The 19529-nt window shown below is 49.8% G+C and overlaps 1 protein-coding gene across 1 annotated transcript in view; it reads right to left on the bottom strand.

Moving 5' to 3' along the window:
• Positions 1–19237, bottom strand: part of AFAP1 (actin filament associated protein 1) — an 89322-nt gene extending 70085 nt beyond the window's left edge. Inside the window, exons 1-3 of the mRNA XM_065877405.1 lie at positions 19111–19237; positions 15903–16000; positions 4962–5070 (exon numbers count right to left, since the gene is read on the bottom strand). Coding sequence (XP_065733477.1) covers positions 4962–5070; positions 15903–16000; positions 19111–19237 — 334 coding nt within the window. The remainder of the gene's footprint in view (positions 1–4961; positions 5071–15902; positions 16001–19110) is intronic.
• Positions 19238–19529: the final 292 nt, after the last annotated feature.

Consider the following 19529-nt stretch of genomic DNA (forward strand, 5'->3'; position numbering starts at 1 on the left):
GGAAGGCTAAGACAGACACAGAGCTGGGGAGGAGAGCAGAGAATCACCGACGGCGTGTCCTTATCTCCTCTAGCTCCCCTTCCCGACGGCCGTTCTGACCAGGTGCTCGGGCATGCCTTCAACAGCTCCGCCATCGTGTGAGGTCGAACCCCTGGAGTCAATCTCCCACTCCACCTCGTGGTGCTTCTTCTCCTCTGCTCAAACCCTGCTCTAGAAATTGGAAACAGAAGCCTCTGGCAGGCTCTCACAGGTGAAGCTCAGTGCCAACCCGCAGGATCTCAGGGCTCAGCGTTGGCAGCCTCTGCTGAGAACCACTTCATTTTGAGAGATGACCTTAGGCGCGCCGCCACTGCCCTAGCACAGTCTGAACACTTGATCGCGGAGCACCAGGTTACCATCAACCTGAGCTGCCCCGCAAGGGCTCCGGGTCATCCAACCCACCGAGGAGCAAGTGGCATCGCATCGAAGCAGGCGTGTGTCCGCTGGGCTCCATCGGGCCCTGAAGACGTAAGCGAGGGGCAAAAGCGAGTGGCTCGGAAGCCTGTGCCCCTATTCTCTCTGCACTGGTTCGTGGGCACGCCTTGGCATTTGCTTGGACGGTCAAGACTCGAGAGGGACTGGCAGCAAGGAGGTCTGCGGAAGGGGCTGTGAGTCGGGCTCCCGAGGTGAGCACCTGCACATCGGGTGGGTGCTTAGCAAAGGGCAACCTCGCCAGAATCACCATCAGGTAACCACACGACCCACTACATAGACGTCAGTGAGCTTCTTTGCCCAGATTTCTTGTGCAAATGGACTCCTGCACAGGCAGCTGGTGTCAGGGGCGGAGGTGACACGTGGAACTCGGCAACAGGGACTTCCTCTCAGCAAGGGCCGTCTGACTCCTGGCACTTGTGAGTGTCCTGCCTGCACACGACACTGTTCCCTGGGCTGTCAGCCAGCCGCCTACTCACAGGTTATCCCTGGACCACGTGCACCATGGAAGGGGCAGTGCTTTATTCTCACTGGAGGGGATAAAGTAAACCCGCTGTCTACGGTGCTCCTGCAGAAAGCGCCATCCGTGGGCTTGAAACCTTGCTTCTGACCAAGGCACTCATTTTACAGCAGCTGAAGTTGACGGCAATGGGTTTGCGCTCACGAAGCTCACTGGTCTTGCCTTGTCTTCGTCACCCACAAGCAGCCAACGCAGCAGAGACCAGCGCAGTCCCGTCAGAATATTCCGTTTCAGGCCCGGCCTGATTGGTCACACCTGTGGGACTGGGGGTGGGATCTTCCAGAATATCTCCAAGCACAGGTCTGGGAACCCAGGGGTGAAATGGTAGTGACTCCACTCACTATTACCCCTAGGCATCCGCTCACTAAAATTCTGCTTCCATTCCTGGAAATTTTGGCTCTGCTGGCCACAGGTCTTACTCTCTAGGGGCAGAATGTCCCCTCTAAGGGACACAGCAATGGCTCCACTGGCCCAGAAGTGGAGACAACAGACAAACTAGTGGTCCCTGCAGTGACTGGGTGACTGGTCCCGCCCACCAAGAAGCTGTGACCACACATGGGGAGAAGAGCACGTCCAGGTCCAGGAGATCCCTGGGATGTCCTTAGCACTCGAGTCAGCGGGACACAGCCACTGTCCGGTACAGGTAGTCCTGCTGGAGCCCAGACCTTTCAGGAAGGAAAGCTGAGCCACTGTATTGGACCATCAACCAAGGTGCTTGCTGAAGGCAAAGGGGACATGCAGGAAGTTATAAATACCAGCTAGGACCACGGACCGTTTGTGGAAATGAGGACTGAACCCTTTACGAGGTTCTTGTCCATATTTTGATCTATCTGTGTACGTATAATCGAATCCTTTTCTTCCCCTCTCACATCCCCTACCATCTAACAGAGAAGTGCTAACAGCAGTTGACCCTGGCTTCATCTTCTAGTGGCAGGCTCCCAAAGGGGAGAGTGTGACTTGGCCAGAAGAGAACGAGGTCACCCCAAAGTGGACAGAGGATGTCATACCCTCTGGGAGTCGGGGAGTTTCCGTCACACCAGTCATAGCTGAACCGTGTTACACTGAACCACAATTCTGCCCCCGTCTTCGTTTGCAAATCCACTGCGGGTAAAGAGAGGTGCATGGATGTCAAGCCGACCCAGGAGCAATGGTGGTGCTTTTACGCTGTATCCACTCGGCAAGGCTGGGATGCATCCCCCCATGCTCCCTTTGCTGGATGCTTCTGGGTTAGGACTGGCCACAAGAGAAGTCTGTGAGCAACCTGGACATCGGGAGGGTGCCAGGCGCTGCAGCTTGCGCTCGCGAGTGCTGGGCTGCAGGGCTTCCTCGTCGGCGCTCCCACAGGGTCCCCTGCCCGGCCGCCTCTGGGTCCTGGCCAGGCGCGTGCGGCTCCATGGAGCCGCGGTCCGGCCTCCCGCACGGGGCCCCGCGTCGGGGAGTGAGAGGCAGGGGGGTTCCCAGCAACCTTCCTCGCCCCCGGGCCTCGTGCAGCTCCCCTTGATGCCGGCCAGACCCCCGGCACGCGTCTGCCCCAGTTCCCACGACCCCACAGGGTCTCGCGTCTACAACGCGCCCCTGCCCCACGACGTGGTTCTGCTTCTCCAGTAAACCGGGCCTGACTCGGGGCTCGACAAAGCTGCCAGAAACCCATGAGTAAGCGAAGGCGGCGCGACCCTGGCCCGACCCGGCCGCAGACCCTGCCACGGCTCCCCACGCTGAGGGTCCTGGCCGGCAGCCGAGGCTCAGGCACAGACGTCTGAGCGAAGTGCTGGCACTGCGGACCCACTGTCCCTCCCCAGGCAGCAGTCCTTCCATGGCCCTCCCTCTGGGCTTAGCTCAACCAAAGGGGCCCGACCTCAGCAGTTAAGGACACGACACACCGGTCGCGTGGGCCTTCTCGGACCGAAGATGACCAAAGGTCCCCGCAAGTCAAACAGAATTACTCTTGGTCTCTAGTCTTGAAAGTATGTTGGAGCGGGACAAGGAAGGTGGGAGAAGGCTGGGACCCAACGTTCCCAACGGTGGGAAATACCCTCATCAGCAACTGGTTTCCTTTATTCATTGTTTTCAGAAAGACAGGAATCCACTGAAATTTTGAATTATATCAAGCCGTTTAATTTTCCGTGTTTTCTCATTAATTTACTATCTTCTGAAACAGTGGACACTTAGAAATTACTTGAATGCATTTTTCTCAAATGGTTCTAAAATGAAAGAGAAATTTAAATATTTAATATTCGGATCTCAAAACCCAGTATTTCATAGTCTCCTTGTCAGAACTGTCCCTTCTCTCATTCAGAATTCACTAAGAGGCCCTCAAGTATCTACTGATGCTGGGTCGAGGCTGTGTCGGCCTGCTCCAGAGCAAACAGGCACGAGTGAGCGGGAAAGGCCACTGCCCTCCAGGGCCTAAGGTCCCGCTCGCCTGGCTTCTGTGTGTCCCTCTTCACGGTCAGAAAATATCCTGGGGGTATTTCCTGGAACGATCAAGTTAGATTCCGCTTTGCTGAAATGGCCCTGCTTGTTTGCTGCCAGGGGAGAGAAAGATCAGAAAACTCCAAGTCTGCACGAAGCAGAGACTTCAGGGGAGGCTGACGGCGACAACGGAGAGCGCTTCCGTGAGCAGAGGGAGGAGGTGGGAGAACGGGACATAAGATGCGGAGACACGGAGGCCTCTCCGTGACACGAGCAGATCACGCTTTCCCTCCCCATTTCACGCATGTGTTACAGGAAAGGCAAGCTGGATTCCCTAAGGCAGCACACTCAGATATACCACATCTGCCTCATGGCGAGACAAAGCACGCTGCCTGCTGCCAGAGTATCGGGAGCAAAAGCAAAGGCAAGGATCTGAAAACAAACTCCAGACGTAGTTGCAACAGGTGCTCAACGCCACTGCCCTTCTGTGCCTGTGAAGGCCGGCTGCCTACAAAGGGGCACTTCTGAGTGCCGGCAGGCAGCTAACGATCACGTCACGACGGCCCTAACGTAGGCCAAAGCATTCTTGTAAAACCTGTATGAATGGGGAACCAAAAAACAGGAAACAACCTAAATGTCCGTCGACAGATGAAGGGGTAAAGGAGATGTGGTGCACATATGCAGTGGAACATGACTCGGCCATAAAAAAGGGCAAAATAATGCCATTTGCAGCAACGTGGATGCAACTAGAGATGATCCTACTAACTGAAGTGAGTCAGACAGAGAAAGACAAACACCATGTGACATCACTTACATGTAGAATCTAAAACAGGACACAGATGAACCTGTCTGTGAAACAGAAACAGGGACGTAGAGAACAGACTGGTTGCCAAGGGGGAGGGGGGGTGGGGGAGGGTTGCAGTGGGGTTTTGTGATTAGTAGATGGAACACAAGGTCCTACTGTACAGCACAGGGAACTAGGTTCAATACCCTGGGATAAACCCTAATGGAAAAGAATAGGAAAAAGGATGTACATATACGTATAACTGAGTCACTTTGCTGTACAGCAGGAATTAACACAACATTGTAATTCAACTACGCTTCAATAAAAAATAAATTGAAAACAAACAAACAGCTACGATGAGATGCCTGCTTGCTCTGTATTTATTTTATAGACACGCTTTCTCGGTGGCACCACGAATGCAGCCTAAGAGGGACGTGCCCTGGTCACGGTGGCGGGGAGGGACCCCATGAAAACATGCCTCAGAAAGTCATTCTCTTCTGACCACAGGGAACACGTTTCACTGGCTGACGCATGCTCCCACAGCAACAAGATTTCACAAGAAATCTGAGTCACAAGAAAGACAACAATCTGAAATTACCGAAGGTACTTGGTGGACACCTTAGACTTTTCAAAACCCTTTCTGTAGCCCCCTCTCCTTGGGTTCAGAATTTCCTGAAGTCCACATTTCCATGGTGTTGTGTAACGCCCCTACCCCCCTTCACCCGAAAAGCGGGAGGGCTCCCCAACAGCCCGGCAGGTCGGGGGGCCACTCACTTGAAGTGATGTATTCCGGAGCCTTCCCGGGACTCAGCGGCACGGCCTCCTCGTAGTAGCCTTCCGGGAGCGAGGATGTCGGTAGTGGTGGTGGCCCGCTGTCAGGCGGCTGAGCGAAGAAAGGGGGAAACAACAGAGCACGATCATTAGGGGGAAATTCTGGGTCTGCACCTAACAGGTGTCGATGGGCGTTTTCCTCCCTCCTTTGTAAAGTCCCTGGGGAAAAAGAACATGATCCACAGAGCTCCCAAAGTTCCGCTCTTGGCGGGATCTCCACTGCTCGCCCGCTCACGGCCACCCTCAACCCGGCCCTGGCCACGCCACTCGACCCACACGACCCGCCGGCTGTCACCAGACGCGCGCTGGCCCTTGCAGACCCCTCCCCCAGAGCAGAGACAGGCGTCTCTCCTCCCCTCTGCCCCACGCCACCGCCCTCCCAGATGCCCAAGCTGACTTTCCCCTTCACGGCCTGCATCCCACACCGGAGACCCCCGAGGGGCACAGAGACGGCTCAGGTCCGCCCATGCTCATGACAGGGCAAGCACCAGGGACACAGCGGCTGAACACGTGAGTATGTTTCCCCACAATCTCACCACACTCCTCGTGTGTGCCAGGGAAACTTTTCAAAAAAGAGAAGAGGAAATCACCTATGAGCCCACCTCTAAAAGAAACTGGAAATTATTCTCTGGAGAAGGAATCTGACAGACTCTGAGACGGAGGCACCCTGATTTTGAAGCCGTAACTTCAGAGCATGGAGAGCTGGCAGGCTCAGGACCACCCAGATTCGAGCAAGACGGGCTGAAGCACCACTCTCTCCGAAGTCCCCGATGACTCGAAAGCAGACCCACCTCTTCTTCCCGTGAACATGTATGGGATCTGCTCGTTCCATCCCTCACTGGTCCTTAGGTCAACAGAAACAGGTGAAGGGCACGAAAGCCAACATCCTCCAAACGCCTGCTATCTTCCCGTCACTGCCCTAAGCAGCCTCTGCACTGGTTACAAGCTACATCAGTCATCCACCCAGGGATCCTTCAAGGTCGATATTACATCACCCGATGTTTTACAGATATGGGAAGTGAGGCGCGGAGTCCAAAGCCTCACGCTCAAGATCAGACACGGGCCCATGACCAGCTGGGGTTCTCGAGCACCAGATCTGTCCAGTAAAGAGCTTTTTCATATTCATATTCTGTTTCTCGCTCTCTTTCCCTTTCATAACTAGTTCACACCACCTATATCCTATAAGCTAACGGGAAAGATGTCGCTGAGAGTGGAAGAGAACAGAGGCCCCAAACTGAGGATCGACCACGTGCAGTTTCCAAGAACAATGCTCCATAGAATATGAAACTCCACCACTTCTCCTGTAACTCAAGTCTGAAGCCAAGAAGTCCTCTGCGAATGACTAATCACCGCTGTGCACTCAACCCACTCCTTCCTCTCGCCAGATGAAGGAAGATAATTGCCTCCAGGTCATCTGCGCAGTATTCCTTCCCATCCTCGAAGGCAGTTATCTCCCTTCCACCCCCGGGCCCTGATCCCCTTGCACTCCCCTCCCCAGGCTGAGGCCCACCCGCCATCACCCTGTGCTCTCACGCTGGACCACATCCACTCCTATCATCTGGAGAGGAGAGGTGGTGCCTACAATGTAACCTGACACACTGTCCTCCCCGCGTGAGGTCTGAACAGGAGTCCAGGCCAGGGTTAAAGCCTCCGCGTGGTGCTTTTGGGAAGGGGGCTGTTTGATTCCCTGAGTGTTTTTACTCATGAAATGAGGGTGTTTCAACTTCCCCTTAGTATGTTGAAACAGTCGGATTATTCACGTTTCTAGAAAAGCATTACAAGTGGCTGGATCGAACAAACGTTTACGAATTAGCACAGGCCCCTTCCTAGTGCTGCAAAGGTGTGTAAGGCAGGCGCTGACTCTCAGCTGATGGGACGCAGCAGACTTTCAGACCCTGCTGGTGGTCGTGCATTCGACACACCCACTCGATACGTATGCCCTTAAATCCACAATTCCACTTCTAGAAATATATGCCAAGAAGGTGAACTGGTCATACAAGCAAAAACGTATAAGGGTGTTCAACAGAAGTTTTTCCCTCCCAAGTTAAAAACAATCTAAACATTCCCTGAGAGAAGAATGCTTAGGTACCCTGACACAGCCAGGGGCAGACATGTAAAAGGATAGTGCACATCTGCAGTCATTTACTTGAAAAATCTCTACTAGATACTGCCAAGTGGAAGAAAACAGGTGCACTGTTAGCCTTTCTATCAGAGCTGCACTCACACTCACGTCTATACAGGGGCAGGTCACTCACCAAAATGTTAACACAAGGTTACTGCTTTCTCATGCACATCCATATAGCTTGCATTTTCTACATAATATTGTTTTTAAAATCAGGAAAAAAAATGACTTTCATTTGAAGGAATACCCCTCAAAAAATAATACTTATAGAGAAGCACTCTCTTTCTCCAAAAAGGATCTCACACTCCACGCCCAAATACCATTTGCCCTTGAAATTCTGCCACAGGGGTTCCAGACAACGGGCAGAGATCTGATGGTCTGTTAAAGGGCAAATGAAGGAGAGACAGAAAAAATGTTTTCCCTTTCCTAACTAGTTCACACCACCTATATCCTATGAACGAATAGGAAAGATGCCGCTGAGAACGGAAGAGAACAGAGGCCATGGGTGGATCAGAACCGCTATTTAGCACCATTGCTTTCAGAGGGAAAAACTTCTGTCAGATCCCTTCCAGTAGGTCAGAATTCGCTGAAATCACAATTCACAGGAATCTTAAACAGTACAAAATGAGGAAGGCAAGTTTCCAGAGGGGGTCATGGAAACCAGGGCACAGGCAGGAAACTAGCGTGTAGGGTGAAGACCTATGTTCCAATACTTGGCACGTGGCAGGCCTAGCTCCAGCCTCGGCCTTGGTTATGCAGCCTTCCTCTGTATCTGGGTACCAATCTCCTGCCTGTACATGAGGGCGTGGGATCATATAACCTCTGATGTCCATCCCGGCCCTAAGATTCCAACTGTAGTATCCTTGTAAGGTTGCAGGTCATCAGTCAACAAAGCCAACTTTACACATTTCTAAACTGTAGTGAGAGTTGACTTTGGGTCCCTGCTACCTGATTGATGACACTGTCATCTCTGGCCAGAGCACGTACTCAGATGTACCTTCTGACAGCAAGGCTACACACCCACGTGGCGTCACTCTACTTTGGATCTGACAGCTTCCCTTCAATGCTAGAAGAGACCCAGTCCGCGCACAAAGCTCGGCACCGTCTGGCACTGGTCACCAGAGTCTTCCCGGACTGGCTCTCAGAAAACACATGCTCACAGAATACGGGACTCAAGTCTAACCCTCACAGCCTTCTCAGGTACTGACAAAGAAGGATGAGAAACTGTTTTCCTCAAGGGATGACTGATCTGTGCTGAGCCCTAGACAGGAAAGTAGAAACGGCATGGTACCGGTTACTAGATAACCTTTATTCACTGAAATATTTCTCCCACGAATGAATGCTTACGTGAATGTGACTTTTTTTTTCAGGAAATCTTATCTGCCTTAGGCATTGTAAATTTCTCTTTTAAGGTGTCAGCGTCTTATTAGAGAAGACCAACACTTACAACTGGATAGGAATATAATCGACAGGCTTGCTTGGCTCACAACATTGGCCATAATTTAATTTCTACCTTTTTGGAAAGAAAAGCCCATTAGTATTGGGTTGGCCAAAAAAGTTCGTTCACGTAACCCAAACGAACTTTTTGGCCAACACAATATTTGTCTTTGCTACTTTAAGGAAAAGCCTCATAGAAAATTTTTTCCATTAGTAATAATAAATATTAAGATATAATTATATGGCATAAATACAATGACTGTTATTGCTATTATTCCAACAAAATAATAATAATGACTGTTTACGGTCTGCCTTCCGTGTGTCACGCATTGTTCTGGAACACTTTACATATTGTTTCTCTTGTTGAGAAAACAACGCTGAGAGACTGGTATTTTGATTCTGATTTTACAAACGAGGAGACTGAGGGGGATGCAAGACCCTGCCCAGCACCCCCGTGCTGCAGAGCTTCTTAGTGGAGAAGCCAGGAGTCGGCCGGGTGGGCACAGACGAGCGCTTACTGCTGCGGCGGCCGAGCCAGACCGGATGCAGGGAAGGAACCGTGCAACCCACCAAGGCCACTGGATCCAACCCGATGCTCCCGGCTCCCGCAGCACGACGGGATCCGTGCGTTCTTCAGGAAGGCACGTCCACACCGGCTCTACCTCCATGCCCACTCTGCCCTTCCTCCCTCTCCTCTCTGCTGCTGCCCCCCACCTTCCCCTCCTCCGGCCCCCATTAATCACTCAGTCCTTTGCACCAGACACACCAATGAACCTGAGACCTAATTTTAGCGGAGAAAAATGCCAGCCTAGAATTTGGAATCGCTTTCTGACTTTAATTCTGTACATACAGTGACACATCCAGATTCTATCTTTCTGGTTACAGTGATTAAAATCTGTTAAGAGTAGCAGCTAAAAACGATATGATCTGACAGAAGACAGGGAGGGTTCACGCTCTAGCTCTGCCACGTATCGGCAAAGCCCTTTGTGGCTGAGAGAATACGGTAGCAGCACTCCACAGCATCACCTAAGCTTCCCGAGGACGGGAGGGAGGGATTGTCAACAGATAGCAAAAGCTTACGGCCTCAAGTGCAAAACATGGTTTCAATCCTAACGTCCAGAATTTTGAGCAGATACTCTTCTTGGCAAAATAAAAGTTTTTATCCAAATGACACCCCCTTCCATTCTGATCACTATTTAATTTGCATTCCAACAGCACTTGAGTAAACACTGGGAAATTATTCACACATATTTTCTCAAGTTTTATTTATACACGACTAAGAATGAGAGCCCATGGGGCACATGTTCTTCCCTTCCTTCTCTACCCGGAGGCGGGCTCCCACAGGGAAGGCAGGACAGTGCAACAGCAGTGGCAATGGGACACGGAATAAATCCAAGATGAAGATGCCACGGGAATGAGACGTGACACTAAACTCTGCGATCGAAAGACAAGGAGAAAAGGAACAGGATGGTTCATGGCCACTAAAAGGATCACATCTGACTTCTCCGGGATGGTTTTGTTGTTTTAAATCTTGAGCTTTAGTCGAAACTCTGCAACTGATAAAATACCTGATTTTGTCATTCAATCTCAAAGAATCTCATAATCCCATCTGTCAAATAGAGATAATGAAGTTGCTGTGAAAGTACTTTAGGAAGGATAAAATGCCATCAGCAGGCAGGTGGTAAGGGCTGGGACCAAAACATCATTGTTTCCTAGAGACAGGAAGTAGGATGCTGGTTACCAGGGGCTACGGGGGTGCGAGGCATTGCTTACTGCGGACAGAGTTTCAGTTTGGAAAGATGAAAAGTTGTGGAGATGGATCGTGGCAATGGTTGCACAACAACGTACGTACTTTACACCACTAAACTGGATACTTACAAGTGGTTAAAATGGTAAAGTCTGTGTTATGTGTATTTTACCACAATAAAAAAATGACCTGGGACTTCCCTGGTGCAGTGGGTAAGACTCTGCACTCCCGGTGCAAGGGGTCTGGGTTCGATCCTTAGTCGGGGAAGTAGATCCCACATGCATGCCGCAGCTAAGGAGTCTGTGTGCTGCAACTAAGAGTCCGCATGCCGAAACTAAGAAGTCCACATGCTGCAACTAAAGATCCCGCATGCCGCAACTAAGACCTGGCGCAGCCTAAAGAAATAAATATTTTTTAAAACACGACCTTGCTGCTACCTGCTGATATAATAAGGCGTCGCGTTTACATAAGGTCTAGCCTTAAAACAGCCAAACACTAAACTGTGTCTTCTACCCCACCTAAACACAGTGCAACCGTCTGCCGTTTAAATGATCAGAGATATTTCCAGAAAATGCCTTGCTGGGCTATCATACAGAGCATATACAGCCCCCAAAGGGGTCTCCCTGCTCTCTTCTCTCAGCCAGGAAGGTCTGAAGTCTCCCTGTCCCGTAGACCCACTGTTCCCCTAAGCGGAGGAGGGGAGGGCAGGAAGCACAATTCCCGACTGTCTGGATCGGAGCCGGCTGGTGGGCTGGGCGGTGGGGCCTGGCGGCCAATGTCAACACAGATGGGACCCATTTCCGGATGAACCGGCCGCCTTCGCAAATGCTCCCTCAGCACGGGCTGCATGCTAACTCAGTACCGTCCCTTTGATAGCTGCACAGCTCTCGGTGTGAAACAAAACCCAAAATCTGTCGAGAAGCACAGCCCTTCCCGGAAATGTTTTCATTATGCATACGCATATTTTGGCCCGCTCCAATCTCCCCTGGAAAGCAAGGGAGGCGGATGGGTCTGTAAACACGCTGCACACTGCACCTCGCTCTCAAAGGTCAAGGGAAGTTCTGAATTCCACGGGGCGCACACCCAACACTCCCGCTGCCCGGCCCAAGCTCCACCGGCCACACTGCAGGGGTCGCCGGTTCGCCCGGGACCCTGGGCTGCAGCCGCATTGACTCCAAGAGCAAAACAGAAACACGCACTATTCCCTTCCTGTACAGAAGCGTCATCAACGTTACAAGACGGACTTTTTGACGTGGCTCCTGACCTTGAGCGGCTGTCGGCACCTTCTGCTTTGTCACATGAGGAACACAAAGGAGGAGAGAAGCAAGCATCGTCTCCAAAAGGTTAAAGTTTAGTTTAATTAAGAGAATGTCAAAATGAGGCACTGCTGATCAATGGGTATAAAGTTTCAGTTATGCAAAACGGACACATTTTAGAGATCCACTGGATCCCTTTTTTTTTTTCTTTTACTGCTACCACCTGAGTGTAATTCACCAGCCAACCGGGGCACAGAGACCTGTCCAGTCTCTGCCACACCTGTGTGGGGGGCCCGCCTGGGTGTCAGCCAGCAAGAGGGGAGCGCTGATGCCTGAGAGCGCCGCAGAGAGCCGGGTGAGGGCTCTCAGTCAGGGGTGCGCCAGGCCCGAGATGGGGGGTGAAGGGTGCCGAGCGCACTCGGGAAAGCGGCCAGTGTGACCCCACCCTCCTGCCCAGCCTCTCGAGGGTCCAGAAGAAAAAAAGGATGTCAAGAGATAGTTAACAATAACTGCATAAAGCACTGCTCGGCACTAAAAGGGATAAAAAGATAGAAGTGGACTCATTTCTCAGAGACTGTAACACACATGGCTGTGATAAAAGGCAGTATTCCTTCAATACATGCCATGGAAGAGTAAAAACTGCAATCGTGGTTCAAATGAGTAAGAAATAATACCCGGTTGGAGCATCCTAAGTCTTACACCAAAGACAAATCCTTCGGTCACTCACAGCTGCCTTGAGGACCATTCCAAACTGCTCTGCAGGCCCACGGCCCCTCGAGGTTTAACCCCTGTGGCGCGTTCCGGCCTCACCCGTGGACGGCGCACCCACATCCTATTATTCAGCCACGCAGAGGGGCCTGTAATGCTCTAGTCGTCGGGGTCTTTCTCGGGTCTGTGCCTTAATTTGTGGTACGCCCTCTGCCTGGCATAGCCTCCTACCCAATCCCACTTCTTGTCCACTACCGGCTAATTCCCCTGGAAGTCAACGTGCCAGCAGCGAGTGACCAACTGGACAAAAGCCACGTCATCAAAGGCAATTTACTGAATGACAGGCTTACTTGCTGAATAACGAAATCCCTGATAAACTACCAGGAAAACACAGCAGAGCTGTCTCAACCCCTCTCCACTTCACTGACTCACTGAGCTGACAGACGTTCTTCATTCTGTCTGTAGGACGCCCTGACGGGTATCCATAAAATGCTAACCCTTCGTGGCCAACGGGCTCCTCTCCAGAGTGCCTACGAAACAGTGCCGTCGGCTGAGTCTGCACTGTCGCCAACAGTCAGCTTTGTTCTTTACATTCTTACACTTGTAGTTATTTATTTTACTTTATTTGGTTAGCTACTACATAAATAAATCAGTGAAAAAACAAGTGCAAAAGTAGAGCTGATGATTCTCTGAGATGCCTGAGAAAGGTTCAGTCAAGACAAACTACAAAAAAAGAAAACACACAGTTATTCAATTAGGAGTGGCCAAGTCAGCTATAAAAGAGCGGCCCTGGTAAAATTCTAGGGACTCTAAAGACCAGATCGTTTCGCAAGTGTCTGAATTTAACTCCACTTTAAGGAAACAAAAACTGGGAATTATTAGTCCTGTATCACAGGTATGGATTATGCAGAAAAGACAACCCACAGCCCCACACTCAAAGGACGCAGCTCTTGGCCCTACATCAAGGTCTGAGGAGTTTTATATCAAGAAACAGCATTGGCTTAGAGGCTGAGTTTGGAAAACTCTCTTGACACCCATGTCGGGCACCAGTAGGGAGGAATTACCCACTGGTCAAACTCCTACTCAAAAATGATTGGTTTAAATCTGAAATGTTTAAAGCACACGATACCCCTTTTAGAATTCCTCACTTGAACCAACATTTTTAATTAACCAGCTACCAGTTCCGACTCCACTGGTAGGACGGCTTCTCGTCCACCTTAAAACCACAGCAGTTTGCCACGCTGCAGCCAAAGATGGGCAGGAGACAAGGAGAGAAGAGGGAGAGAAAATAGTGGATGAAGACTAAACTGCATTCGAGGAAAAATCCATAGAAAGGGATTGACTATTCAACCGTCAAAAATGGTACAAGATGTTGACCATCCAATGAGTACCCTGTTTGAAACTGGCATTGAAACTGAGATTCACTCCTCCTGGCCTGGCACATCAAAGACAAGCATTTTAGTCCAGGCCGGCTGGATGGCACTTCATGTACCACTAAAGAACAGTCCATGAAATTCCTATAACCATCGCTACTGTTCCGGCTGCTTCGAGAGGTTTGCATTTCACCTTCAGTCTTGAAACACCTTTCCCAACCTGCATTGCGCTGATGAAATACGAGACACAGCGTATTGAGACAGATCATGAAGTCAGTTTAGAAAGAAAAATAAAAGTAAACCAGAGCACAAAAACCAGGAGCTTCACGAACCACCGGTTTCTCACATCTCGTTCTTTACCTTGTAGACAAACAATATATCAGTAAACAGGATTAATACTATGATTCTGTATTATATCTAAAAACATCAAATGAGACAATGAAAAAGAGCTATAATTGAGTCACAGTTTCTACAAGAAACAGGAAGAATTTCTTAAAAATGGAAAGCAATTATTAAAAATAAGTTTATAAAGGAAAAATAATGTTAAAAAAATAAAAACAGCATATAAAAATCATATATTCAATATGCTTTCCACAGTGGAAAGATTAAATGTATAAAACAAAAGAATAAAGCAAGCTACATATGTGAGCTACATACGTAATTTAAATTTTTCTAGTACCACAGAAACGGATGAAATTGGTCTTATTAATACATCTTCTTTAACTCAATATATCTAAGATATAATTCACGTTACCAGCATATCAGAATGTCCATTTTTAACACGCTCCCCGGAAGTCTGAGAAGCACAGCCCCACAAAGTAAGAGCTGGCTCTCGCACGGGGCTTAACAGACGCAAGGCATCTATCCCAAGCACTGGAGGCCCATCAACCCTTTTCATCGCCACAAGAATCGCACTAAGTGGGCACTATTATTACACTCGTTTCAGAATGAGGCATCTCAGGCACAGAGACGTGAAAGCCGCGGTCTGAACTCACACAGTAAGTGTCAGAGCTGGTGCCTGGACGCAGGAACCGTGCTCCCATCCACACCCTGGACCCCGCGGCCTCCCCAGAGCCCAGCTCGGGAACAGGCTTAGGTTCCTAAGAAAACCTTCTCCCGTCGGTGAGTCACGTTGGCATCGGCGTTGCTGCCATACCTCCCCAAATAGTATTGCTGAGAAAAGGCTGGATTTGAAGTCAAAAGAATACGTTACAAAAAATCGTATTTTTGCCTTTCCTACTGCCCTTGAGCAATCACATCTTCACTGGACCCACACTTCCTTTTCTGGAAAATGGAAATACACACTATTCACACGTTTAGGGGTATTTTAGGGGTTCCCTGAGGTCAGGTTGTAAGGATTAAATGAAATTATAAGTGAAAAAAAGAGCAAACATGATCTGTGACAGGTGGTAGGGACCCAGTAAGCACTGATTCCCTTCTATCTCCTTTACAATGATAATTACTGAGTCCTCGCTGGACATCAGCCATGTGCTGGGGCCCAGGCAGAACAGAAACAAATGAGATGGGGCCCTGCTTTCCTGCAGTTCCTTTCCTGGTAGAGAGAAAATCAGATGATTCATAGAGAAAGCAAATGTTAAGAAGAGAGTTGCTAAGTAACTGATTTTGCTCTGATTTTGAATAAAAGCCTAATTTCCCTGAGTAAGCAAATTAGAAAATAGCAGAAGGCAGAAAAAGCTGAATGGTCCATGAAGAGTGGCGTACGTGAGTATCCCCAGATTGCAAAAATAGTAAAAGAACTCCAAAACCAATTGTGGATGCAGAAAATCAAATAAAACACACACTCCTGGACCATGGACATATTTTTCTTCTTGGGGGGAAGAAAAGATATTTAATCCCAGAAGAAGCATAGCAGTGAGCGTTAAAGTTTCAGGCTAAGGTATTCAAATTCAGAGTTAACCCAGAAGGAGGGGCAAGTCCCTACGCTCTACTGTCACTGTTTTGCCTGCTAAATCATCTGAGTTTTTTAAAATCCAACTTAACACCAGATTTCCATGGACCTGTAGCTCCAGCGATTTTCAGAGAGCCATCAGCCTCCTAAGAGAAGGTACGTTTACAGCCTCCCACTTAGCCATTACTAGCATCCAAAACACACACTCAAAGGAGTGCCTTGGGCAACACGTGGCCTCCTTTCTTCCAGAATTGGGCTTTTATCACCTGCCCCTGGAACCAAAAGTAACACAGACATCTGGCGATTCTTGTGATGGCGGGACTTGAACTCACCAGCCACGGCTGCGGGATCTCTGGCAGAGGCATCTGGGGAGGGGCCGGCAGGCTGCTGGGGGTCTCTGGCTTCGCAGTATGATCTTTCACTTCAAAACCTGTACCAACCAAAACCACAGAACTGGATGAGGAGAAGAAGGAAGACAAAGGTGGCGACGGCTGGCAGCTACCACCTCCTTGGCCCCATACTGAATACATCGCAAATACGTCTTTATTTTCTCTAATCCTTTACAACAGTCCTGCAAGGTAGGTATTCTTCTTCTCCATTCTACAGGTGAAGGATCTATGCTGGAACAAAAGGCTGAAGTACTTAATTGGAACACGGACAGGTAGAAATGACGGAGCAGGCACCAAGGTCGACATCCTTTCCAACGCCAGGCAGCCTCTCAAAGGCGAGCTGCCTCTCCTGAACGTCCACTCAGGTTAGTACTGATACTGACCCACGTACTAAGGGGGCAGACGCTTTCCTGGGAATCAGTAAATCTGCATCAAGTACCCTCCTAAGGTCCGATGCTGTAACAGACACGCTTATTGTTGACAAGGCTGATAATAAGCTCATACCCTCAGGGCATCATATTCAAGTTGGGAAGACAAACAAACATACAACAGACTCTCAGAAACCGTGGTGAGCACTGTACCAGTGAAGGCAGGAAAGGGGAGGAAACTACTTTAATCTGGGCACAGTGTTATTTACATGCCAAGGACTCACCTTTCTAGATCTAGAAAAATAACTGCTCAACAGTGACCACCTATGATGGGGTCAAGCACGACGCTGCAGGCTGGGAAAAGACAAAGACCCTGACCTGCGGAAGCGACAGCAAGACCGGAATTTTGGCAGAGGCCTGGAAACAATAAAAAAGAGAGAAGAAAGAAAGAAAAAGAACAAATGGGAACTCTACCATCAAACAATCCGTGGCTGAGTTTTAAGCAAATTAAAGAGCTGAAGAGACAAGTCAGTGAATTGGAAAATAACATCCAGAACAAAGCACGGAGAGAAAAGGGGTCGGAACTCACTGGGCAGAGCAAGAGCGGAAGGGAAGTCACGAGAAAGCAAACGGCAACGCCGGAGGTAGGAGGCCCAAACTGCAGTGTTCCCAAACTCCTGGCTGGGAAACAGGTGTACGCAGAGGAGATGAGGTCGCAAGAAATGCTCCTTCTACCAGTAAAGTCAACAGGAGGAGAGAGCAGTCAATAGCTGGTGAGCGTCTGCCACGCGTCAGGCACCGCCTGGAAATGTTTTATATGATCTCGTCAATCCTACAACATCCCTCCGAGGTGGGTGCTACTGTCCGCCCTTCTTACAGGTGAGGAGGTTGAAGCATCGAGGGATTAAGTAACCTGCTCGCGGTCACAGACTGGGTAACAGGCAGAGACAGAAAGCAAAGCCCCTTTGACTGTACAGTAGACAGGCGTGACCACGCGTCACAGGGGCCTGGGGTTCAGCCACGGGCAACGGAAGATACTGAAAGGGTCCAGGCAGGGAAGCGGCAACATCATTTCAAAGCGAACTTTCATCTCCGTCTTTATCTTTATCTCTATCTCTGTCACTGTCTCTATCTATCCTACTGCCCCTCAGACATGGTCCTCATCCTGCACTCCTACCTCAGGGATTGGTCCCACCATCCACCCGGGGCCTCACATAGCTCTCGTTCCATCTGCAGCCAGATCTTTGAACCCACTGCCCAGACTGACAAGGTGAGCTTTCTGGAAGGCAAATCTACCGTGTCAAATCATGGCTTCGTATGCTAAAAATCAACGAATTGTACATTCAAATGGGTGAAGTGCGTGGTATGTGAATTACATCTCAGTGAAGCTGTTTACAATAAACCTCTACATCTCATCCAGGTATCTGCTACCCAGCCGTCAGGATTCTAACACCATATCCTCCAAGAACTGCCCCCAGCCGCCCCCCTCCCCGCTCTCTCTCTCACTAAACTGGTTTGGACACTCCTCTTGGGTGTTCTCTTAACACTGATGCCCTCTCCCTGCTATTCTGTCTTACCCACTGTGCACAGAAGAGTTAACACAGCAGGCCTGAGGCTGCTGTCTTTACAAGGGCTGGCATCTGGGAATGTGGCTTTCAGAAGTGTTCCCACCATCCCCTAATCAATAAGGTTGGTCTACTCTGCCTAGACTGTTTGGGCAAACAACATGATCTCACGCCAAACACCTGCTGTGATGGCAAATTCTGTGTGCCAACCTGATGCTCAGGGATGCTCAGAGAGCTGGTAGAACGTTATTTCTGGGTGTATCTGTGAGAATGTTTCTGGAAGAGATTAGCATTTGCATTACTCAAAAGGGGATGGTCCTCCCCAGTGTGGGTGGACATCATCCAACCTGTTGAGGACCTGGACAGAACAAACAGGCCCAGGAAGGGCGGGTGCACTCTCTCTGCTTGAGCCAAGTCGCCCATCTTCTCCTGCCCTCGGACGCTGGCGTTCTTAGTTCTCTGGCCAGCACTTGAACCATCAGTCCCCCTGACGCTCAGGCCTTTGGGCTCGAACTGAATCACAGAACTGGCTTTCCTCAGTCTCGAGTACGCAGAGGGCAGACTGCGGAACTTCTGAGCCTCTGTAATCACAGAAGCCGATCCCTACAACAAATCTCCTCTTTATCTCTATCTCTATCCCTCTATCCTATCGGTTCTCTTTCTCTGGGGAACCCTGACTAATACACCTGCTTTCCTGGGTGTCTGGGATTTTGGTACGTGCCAGGGGGAGGGTGCCTATGTGACCCGCCCCCAGTAAAGTCCTTGGGCGCTGAGTCTCCAGGGAGCTTCCCTGAACAGAAACCTTGCACGAAGGCTGCTGCATTTTTGTTGCTGAGGGAAGAGTGTGATCTGTGTGACCCTCGTGGGAGAAGGAACATGAGTGGCCTCCACATGGGCCCCTCCAGGCTTGGCCTGAGTCTCTTCCCCTTATAATCTTTTCTTGAATCCTTACTACCCGTGATGAATCCCAGGCACGAGAAAGTACAACTCCATGCTGAGTCCTGCTAGCAAATCCCCCAGTGTTGGGGCGCTCTTAGGGACCCGCCCAACACACCTACTTTAAGCCTAACCCCTTAAGGTCTTTATCTTTCTAAACGCAGAGACTAACACAGTACCTGGCACATTCATGAATGTGTTTTGGAAAGATGAGAATTAAAGATGGCTTCGAGGCAAAAAGAGACTGGAAGAAGAAAGGCTTGCGGTTTGAATGAGACGTACCTTTGGATGACTGTATCCTCAGCAGAATGTCTGTGATAACTGCCTTTTTCTCCCTGACAGTTGAGGTTAGATATTCATGGTCCAGGAGTTCGAGAAAGAGACGAAGTTCAACGATTAACTCTTCCATTGCTGAAAACAAAGGAGAGAGGGAAGGTTCTATGAGACCCACCAATTTGCAAATGTCGAAACAGGAATGCTAAATTTCACTCGAAGTATTTCGTTTTTAGCTTGACGGCTGAATATTGTTTTCCAACAGGAAACACGAGTTAGCTGAAACCGGGGCGTCTAAAAGATTCACGCGTCATCTTCTAGACAAACGGGCTCCTCCATCACTTCTGCTCTGAGGCAGAGGTGTTCGGCTGGGAGAAGCCCCAGAGCCACACCGCCAACAGATGGAGTCACGACCCAAGAGCCTGACA

Source organism: Phocoena phocoena, chromosome 5, assembly GCF_963924675.1.
Source record: "Phocoena phocoena chromosome 5, mPhoPho1.1, whole genome shotgun sequence".
NCBI classification, from domain to species: domain Eukaryota; kingdom Metazoa; phylum Chordata; class Mammalia; order Artiodactyla; family Phocoenidae; genus Phocoena; species Phocoena phocoena.